The sequence below is a fragment of the Eschscholzia californica genome, unplaced genomic scaffold (genome assembly GCF_041429995.1).
Source record: "Eschscholzia californica isolate CP2 unplaced genomic scaffold, dmEscCali1.0.p SCAF_6, whole genome shotgun sequence".
NCBI classification, from domain to species: Eukaryota; Viridiplantae; Streptophyta; class Magnoliopsida; order Ranunculales; family Papaveraceae; genus Eschscholzia; species Eschscholzia californica.
Genome location: NW_028238483.1, coordinates 37,035,981 through 37,045,114, shown reverse-complemented (window position 1 = coordinate 37,045,114; position 9,134 = coordinate 37,035,981). Strand labels below are relative to the sequence as shown.

General features: G+C 36.1%; 1 protein-coding gene across 1 annotated transcript; it reads right to left on the bottom strand.

The window, feature by feature from the left end:
• Positions 1 to 1,344: 1,344 nt before the first annotated feature.
• Positions 1,345 to 6,778, bottom strand: LOC147534354 (terpene synthase 10-like). The gene is made up of 9 exons (XM_086646200.1): positions 6,525 to 6,778; positions 6,380 to 6,465; positions 5,890 to 6,334; positions 5,517 to 5,790; positions 5,000 to 5,393; positions 4,635 to 4,853; positions 3,072 to 3,210; positions 2,723 to 2,974; positions 1,345 to 1,672 (listed from the first exon to the last, which is right to left on the bottom strand). Exons 3-9 carry the CDS (start codon positions 6,148 to 6,150, stop codon positions 1,376 to 1,378), a joined length of 1,836 nt encoding a protein of 611 aa, XP_086502326.1. The 5' UTR covers positions 6,151 to 6,334; positions 6,380 to 6,465; positions 6,525 to 6,778; the 3' UTR covers positions 1,345 to 1,375.
• Positions 6,779 to 9,134: the final 2,356 nt, after the last annotated feature.

Below are 9,134 nucleotides of genomic sequence, written 5' to 3'. Positions count from 1 at the left end.
GGGGCCAAATAGGAATTAACTCTTTATAAAATGCAACACAAAACTACTATTAGAGGTCCACCAGCCTCTGGTGCAGTGGTTGGACACCCCTCGTAAGCCCATGAAGTCGTGAGATCGAGTCTCGGTGGAAGTTTGGTGGAAGCAGTTTGCCATTCAAGATTTATCCCATTTAATTTAGGCTATAAATAAAGTAAATAATGTAATAATTTGTGGAGCTTTAGGCCTCTTTCATTCATGGTTTAAGTTAGGCGGTTATCGTGCTTATCACATCTTCATGATATATCAATGCCTTGTAACGACTAGTCGACTAACGTAGACCGTAGTCTAATTCTTCAAAAAAAAACTACTATTAGAGTTGTTCTAATGAAAAAGATTCGTAATCTATAAAACAAGGAACAACTTGTTCTTTTCAAAGTAATGACTTTGGTATTTAATCAATAATACTAAGAGGCTTTACCATCTCAGCTACATTTAGTTCTTGGTAATTTAGGAACAAAATAATAAAAGGTTCATATGGATACTATACGGTTGATCATGGTTGTGGCTAGGGGTGGGAATTAGGCGGGTACGAGCGTCCATGGGCATTTGAAGCATCGACCCGGGCGGGTCGGGCACAAAATTTCAATGACTATTAGGGTAAGCGGGTTAATCAGGCCGGCAATTTTGAAATTCGCCTTGCCCATTACCCGCCCAAGTCCATTAAGAAGCTCGGGTAATTCGGGTATGGGCGGGCGGTCAGCGGCTAATCTTATGACTTGAAAAAAATCACTTTTTCCTCTCCTTTTATAAAATCTCCAAACACCTTTCCTGGTTCTAAAAAGACAATGTGGGATTAAAATTAGACGTTATTTGTGTTGTTTCTTTTAGGAATTTAATCTCACATTAAAAACTAATGAAGAATTCTAATGAGATATAATATAAACTTAACTCACTCTTATTCCTCTCAAAGCCAAAGACCACTTTAGTATTCTATTAGGAATTCTCTTGGGCCATTGCAAAGCGACGCATTGAGTTCGTGTGATTGCCCTTAAATATATTGTTTACCATCTCAACTAGGCCTAGCAATGTGGACTGTTGGGCTTCATCAACCCATAAAGTTGATGTAATTTGGTTGGTTATCATTGGGTGAGGTTAAGTGGGTGCGGGCGTGGGCGGGTGCGCGGGTAGAGGTTTTAACCCATGCCCGCCCACCAAAACTTAGCGGGTTGGGAGAGTTATGCCCTAGACGGGCGGGGACGCCCATGGTCCTCGTTGGGCTCAGGTGCCCGTGGGCGGGTTCGGGCTCATGGGCAAAATTCCCACCCCTAGTTGTGGCAGTTAAAAAGGGGAATCTGATCTGTTTCATTTATATTTTAAATATCTAAATTAACTTACTTTATTCAATGGGTTTTACAATTATAGACATAATCAAGTCCTTAATTTCACAATGTGGACTAAGTCCATACCCATCTCCATACTGATAAAAACATTGAGCAGTTCGACTCATGTTTTGGAGATAATCTACAAAGGTCTGAGGGAAAATTGAACGAGCTGCATTCCCATCCTTATTAATCTTCTTCCAGAAAACTTTGATCAGATCTTTTATGTATTTGCGGGCATCACTGTCTGATACACCAGTTTGGTGCATGTAACATTGGATTGCTTTTGGAACATCTCCTCTCTCTAGCTCACCCTGCACTTTTGTTGTATTAGATGAAAGACGAGAAAAAGTGTCAGAGAATCCAAATTCGTCATGGGCATCTGAATCCGTTAGGGCTCATGGACACCCAAGATCCAATGGCAGGACAAACCCGACCGACTCGATAAAATAAATTGGCCGGGTTTGGGTGGACCTAAAATTCTAAAGCTCAACCGATCTAAAGGGACGAGAGAGTAAGTCCTGGATCACCCGATCAGGTCCAATTCCCACTTCTAAATTAGATGCCAATGTTAAAATTTTCTAATGTCTCAATCGGATTAAATAGGTTAAAACATATAGTTTTGAATTAGGAATTGTAATGGGTTATTTCCTGAAAGTCCCCCTACTTTATGACCAGATTCTCGAGTAACCCCCTACTTTATTAAAAATATCCGGAAAGCCTCATTTTTCAGTTACCGTTAAATGTATGTTAACTAGTCATCACCTCTCTCTGCCATCTCATCCTCTCACCACCTCATCGTCTTCACCGGCGAAGGTCACCGACCGACCAATTTTCCGGTCGGCGACCTTTAAACATAAAAAAAAATATCTCTCCTCTCTCTTATGTTCTCTCTCTCTAACTAATCTGTCTCTCACCAACTAATCTCTATCTTCAATCTCTCTCTCTTCAATCTCTCTCCAACTAATCTCTCTCTCTCTCATCTCTTTGTATGACTCTGGCAAAGGGGAGGAGCCCCTTCGCCGGAAAAACCAGACCTATATCTGGTTGTTGAAGCCAGACCTCGGTCTGGTTTGAAACCAGACCGAGTCGGGTATCAAACTAGACCTTGTAGTCTGGTTTTTCCGGTGAAAGGCTCCTCCCCTTCGCCGCAGTCATAGAGATTGGAGAGATAGAGAGAGATTGGACAAAGAGAGAGTAGTTATGGCATCTTTATTAAAGTTAACTGACGGAGCTAAAAAAATGGGTCAAATTTGAATTTTCGAAAAGTAGGGAGCCAAAAAGAAAGGTGGTCACAAAGTAGGGGGGAAAAAAAAATTACAATAAAAGTGAATTGGGTTTAATTGAGTTGGATCCATACGTACCTTGCAGGTTCCTAAATCATCCGCTAGTCGTGCAGCCATGGATATTGTAAAGAAGAGGTCTGGGTAGAAGTTGTTTAAGCATTTCAAGGCTCTTTCAGTAATTTCATTTCGTGAAAGAAAATAAGCATGGTATGCCAAGAGAGGAAATGATATTGATTTCCATGCGTTGCTCATGTATTCTTCAAGCGTAGGTGTGTAGCCAGAGTAATACCATTCTGCCTCTAATAAATATGCTTTGCACAAATCTGCCGACTGAAAATCTCATAAATAAAGGTAGGAATTTAGGAACTTGCTCTACTTTGTTTTGAAGTAAAAGTAAAAAAAGAGGAAGTCATCATGGAAAAATTACCGTTCTTTTCCAGTATGGTAATGCATCATGACCACACTCCCGTAAAACTTCGTAACTCATTTCATCGATTGTATTGCATAAGATTGAGAAATATGTTTTCATATAGTCTGGAAGCTTCTCACTCTTCGAAATATCCCATCTGTTAAAGTACTTTACGGAATAAGTTGAGCAATATCATACTAACTCATAGTGTGTTCTTTTACTTTTAAAAATGGGAAAAGTACTTCTTTACATTGAAATCCTATTAAGAGTTTAACTCATAAAATGATGTGGTATCATTTTAATCACATATTTTTATGAATTAACAGTTAAAAATTCAATAAAAATGAAAGATATAGACAGTACCAGCTCTAAGTAATTGTAGCACTTGATTTAATATGAAGAGCCAAAAAGATTAAGGATGGACTAAAAGGTACAGTTCTCTCTCAACATTAAAATTCAGATTTTTACAAAACAATCAACCACATAATAAAGTATTCAAGTTGTGACCGTTATAATAAAGTAAACCACATTTGTAACAAACAACCAAAATCGATATGATAAGTTGGTGTCTATTGGAGAAATCAAATCCTTAATTTGAACCCTCCCATAACCCCCGTCGTATAAGAGTGGGGTCCATAATATGGTTGTTGGAAAAGAAAAGAGTAAAGTGGTCGTAGGGTTTGGGGGGGTTATAAGTGGTGGTGTTATAGGCACCCACTATATAGGTAAGGGCACTACAACAGATCCTAAAATCAATTCTATATAGGTAAGTCTCCACTCTCTTTTTTTTTTTTGTTGAATAAGTCTCCTCACTCTCATATTTGAAAATTTTCTGTTTTAGTTTTCCTCTTTAAGAGAGATATAGGAGAAGTAAAATTTATTTTAGTTTAAATTTTTTTGAAAAAAAATGTGGATCCCTATTAATAAAGAGAGCGAAAAACATGAGATAACGATGAAAAGTTAAAAATGGAGAAATATAAGAGACTAGATCAAAATTAGAAATCAGAGGGTGAACTGAAAGCTTTTGTTTTGGGAGCTGATTTGGCCGACGAATTAGAGTTAGAGGCTTATATATTGGAAAGGTACTCAAATTCCATCGTTGAATTCCTGAATGACGGTCTTGATTCAACCTCGTGGCGTCTGTTGGAATTGATCACCGACTTACGTGAATGGGTGTCGGCGGTTAGAATGACACGCTTTATCTACTTTTTGCAGGAGAACCAGTAATGCACTAGCCCACATGATGACTTCGTCCTTTAATCCACATAATTAGCTATTAGGACCTTTAGTTAACTGTATTACCATTCAGTCCAGAAAGTAACTTTACATTAGGTTTTCGATTGTTATTTGTAATCTTCTATCTCTACGAATGAAAGGCTTTCCTTCAAAAAAAAAGTCAAAAAAGACGAAATAGAAAAATTTGATTCTTTTTTGTTAATGCATCGAAAGACACAAAAGTTTCGGAAGACAAACAAATAATAACCCAATAACTACTTGTTTGATTGTTTTGATTTTTCAGATTTCAAAATTTCTAAGTTAAAAAGTAGAGAAGAGTTAAAGGTTTAGGGAGAGAGAATAAACCTTTCAACCGCATCAGTAAATAGTTCGAGCTCATCTAAGAAACCATAAACATCGTAAATATCATCCATGATAGTTAAGAGAGTAATAACTTTTGTCATATGCCTCCTCAAACTTCCAAAATTGGGAGCAAAGCTAAACCCTATAACCCAAAAGAAAACCTCCACCAACCGGTCCCTAGCATAGTTGTTGGCTTCTGCAAGACCTGACTCCTTCCACCATCTAAAAAACATATTTTAGTTAAGGGTATTGAATCATTAATTAACAAAGAGAGTTCATATGAGTTGGCCTCACCATTTGATTAGCTCACTCACTCCTTGTTAGTTCATGTACAAGTACAACCATGCATTATATAATAATAAAATTACCTAGATAAATATTTTAGCTCCTCCTGGTGAGTTGCTTGTACCATGTTGAAATCCAATATAGCCAATTCAAGTAATAGTGGGTCCATGTCTTTCACGCCCTTATAGGTGTCTACATACCATCTTGCTTCCACTCTTGGCACTCTCCAGTGCAAGGGAACCTCCAATGAGTGGCTTATTTGTTGGATCAGGTCATTAGGAATACTTACTTTTTCTTCTAACACCATATAGAGATGTTTGGTTGTGAATTCTTGGACTTCATCCAAAATTTCTTCACCTTCAAAAGAATGAAATGAAGCTTCATACAAGCTCAACATTGTTTCAATTTCATCGATAGTCCACGCCCTCAATTCAACCGTTGATCTCATGAGTTCCTCTTTGAAATTCTTTAAAACACCTAGAAATAATTTTCGATAATAATAAGGGTTTGAAGATGCACATTTATATAAATATGTATGTATGTATATATTTGTAAGTGGTTTGGCGTGTGTCCTGTGTGAGAGAGATATTAAGTAAATACCTTGAGAAACTTCATAGCCATGTTGTCTAAGTAGCCTAAATCTTAGAGCTTTAAGGTACATAGTACTCTTATTCTCTTCAAAAATACCATTTTCATTCATGGAAATTATGGTGTCTAAGGCACCCTTAATCTCATCCTGGAAGTGGTAATTTAATCCAAGACGTTGGATAGTATCGATACGTTTCAACGTAGATGATGTTGACCCACTCGCTTCAATGAACATGCGTTTTACTTCTTTCTTTAGCCCCTCGGCTTGTATAGTATAAAACTCTGCCTAAGTAATTCATTAATTTACAGAAGTAATTAAGAAGTTACTAAAAATGTCAAAAAAATGTAGAGGATAAAAACAATGGTCCCATGCATGTATACTCACCTTGTACCCGCTCTTCAGAGATTGAACAAAATCATTATCCCAAATAGTTGGTCCGTAATTTCCCGACCGCCTTTCGCTTGATGGATCTTCCTTGTTTGTTTGAATACTAATATTAAGACTACAGACTATAAGAGACTTTCGATTGACATTGGTTCCAACAAACTTGGGGAGATGTAGGTTTACTGCTGTAGGTTGGAATTGTTTGATTAAGGAGTAGTGATTAATGGGATGATTAACAAGGAGAGAGGTAACAAATGACATTTTCCTTATAACAAGGAGAAGTGCTCATACAACTACCTTTTATAGGCAAAAGATAAAATGACCAACTCCCCAATCTTTATTAAGAAGCTCCAAGCCTCCAACTTAGATACATTTGTACAAGGTGAAGAAACCGAAAGACGTCAGGACAGTTTTTATATTTTGGTTGAAAAGTATTAAGTTTGTACTCGTCCAGTTTTTATATTTTGGTTGAAAAGTATTAAGTTTGTACTCGTCCAACTAAAAATCAATAGATTCTACTCTCTGAAAGAAAGAGTACTCACAAGGAATCCTCTAGCTTCATTGCTGGTATAGGAACTTATTTTATTTTATTTTATTTTTTTTTATTTTTTTATTTTTTTTTGCATAAAACTTACTTATTTTATGTTGTTGACAAGCAGGAGTGGGAATTGGGCGGGTATGGGCACCCACTGATAGTGATAAATCAGATCGGTACCAGGGCGATTTTTCTAATAAATTCTGCAGATAATCCAAAAACCGTCACGATTGCTTACTATTGCCGGCATCTAACATGAGTACCGTCCACATAAGTCCATACGTCATAGTACGTAGTGTTGTCATGTGAAGTTGTACATCTCCTTAGAAAAGGCCATGCACGTTCTAAATGCTCCTCTACAGAAAGAAAATAGGTAAATTCCTCAAAAAATAAAACGTTCTAAATGTCCTTTACTTTATTTTTTCGATTGATAATGATGTCCAATTTTAATATATTTTAACTAATAAGTAAGAAATATAGCAATTAATGTAGAAATTTTAATATAAATGATATAAAAAATTAACAAATGTAATTTTTTATCCCATTTATTTGTATCACACTTTTTTTTGGAAAAATGAGTGAATGGTCCAAATTTTGGGAGGGAAAATAGTTTTCAGACCAGGGATGCCAAAAAATGAACAACAGGTTCAAATGTCAGAGAACAAACATATTTTTCTGTTTTTTTTCCCCTCCTACCCTTGGACGGGACATCTCCCCTCTTTCCGTTTCTTTCTCTCTTTAAATTTGTTTAGATATATTCTTCTTCATCTCTTTATCTCTTAATTTTTTGGCTGTGGTGCCATTTTTTCCACTAAATTTGGAATATTTTTTTTTGCGTTCTCTCTCTAAAACCTTCAGAAAGCCATGGACGTTGATTATCTTCTTCCTCTTTATCTCTCTAAAGTAACCTTCCTCTCTCTCTCTAAAAATTTTCTGAAAATTCTTTCCCTCTCTCTAAACTAATCTTCAGAAGTTGATTATCTTCTTCCCCTCTCTCTTTCTAAAAGTTTATCAACTTCTAATATCTCTCTCTCTCTAAAAAAATTATGTAAATGTTTTAGAGAAACAGAGGAAGAAGATATGTAAATTCTCACTCTCTTCTCTATTGAATACTAACGATTATTATGTCTCACGGTATTTATAATGTTGCTTCTTTAATGGAGGAAGAACATATTTTCAATTGAACCAACAACCACAAACTCAATCAAACAGTGTTATTATAGAGGAAGATCTATCTCAAGATGTAAGAAATTCTCAAGACAAATATTTTCGGTTAAATTTTATTTGACTTTCTTCCTTCAACTTTAAAAATTTGCCCTAAAAGAGGCAGAACCGTTCGGTTTGTTTAGATATTACCCTGGGGAAATTTTTGGAACATTTCCCCCCCCCCCCCCCCCCCCCCCCAGCTAAGAGAAATTAGGCAAACAAAGGTGAAAACAGTAAGTTTTCCCCAGGGAACCACGTATTCATGATATTTTCTTTAACAAATTTACCCCCAGTTGAGGGAAATTAGACAAAAAAAAAGGTGAAAACAGCCCAGGGAACCACATAACCATGATTTCGTCATTGTAATAATAGAACCTCAAAAAATGAAAAAACTAGCTACATTACTAAAGTTTCTCCCCATTTCTGAAATTTGGTGAATAGTATGATTACATTAAAGATATAACATATCAATTCTCTTTACAAAATAGTCACAAAAAGATTCATCAAATTATACTATTGCCAGTTTTACTCATAATCTTCATCCCCATCACTTGAATCGCCGTCATCGATTGAATCACCCTCATCTTCTTCGTCTGAGACTTGATTTCCGTTTTCAGCAGAATCTTGATATATGCTTTCGAGGGTGTCTTGCATTTTCTTCCTCGATTTCGGACTTATCGGTTTGTTTGTGTCTCCGCCACCACAAGCTTTCATGTTATCTAAAAGTTTACCAATTCGCTTGTTCTGCAAAATACAAACATAAAAATTCTAAGTGCATAACATGTTGTAGTACTCTACATTTGTTTAAAGTAGTTGATAAAAGATTTAGCTTACCAAACGCCTAAGTACCAGAGCCAAATCAAAGAACATATTGCAATAACAAGTGATGAAGGTGAAGATAATCAAAGAACCTAGAAATTATACAGAAATTGCATGATAGAAGTTGTGATAAATTCCCACGAAAATCCTAGATAAAGTTTTGAAGCTAACACAACAATCTTAAGTATAACAAAAGGGAGAAAAGAAATAAGCAACTAATATCATCTTATGACAAATTCTCAGCAAAACCCTAGAAGTAAAACTCACTAAAATCCTAGATATAAAACTTAGAAAAACCCTAGAAATTAAAAGGGGAAGAACAACTCACAAGATTTTAATTGATGTCTTCTTCATTAGAAAAAATACTTGGATAGAATTAGCCGAGATTTTGTAGTTGATGACCGGAAAAGATTGAAGAGAAGTTGGACAGAGATTAGGAGAGACGATTTGAAGAGAGATCGAGTGAAAGAAGAAGGCATCGTTTTTTTCTTTCTTTAATTCCGGTATATTTCGTTATATTACACTTGAGTCCCTTAAATTGTGAATCTTAGAAGGTCTTTAAAATAATAACCCAAAACTTATATCTCCCTTTACTAATCTTGGCAGCTCCCCAACCATAATAGTTCCCCAACAACAATCCTTAGCTCCCCTTACCATTCGCCTAAAAAGAATAATAGGAAATATG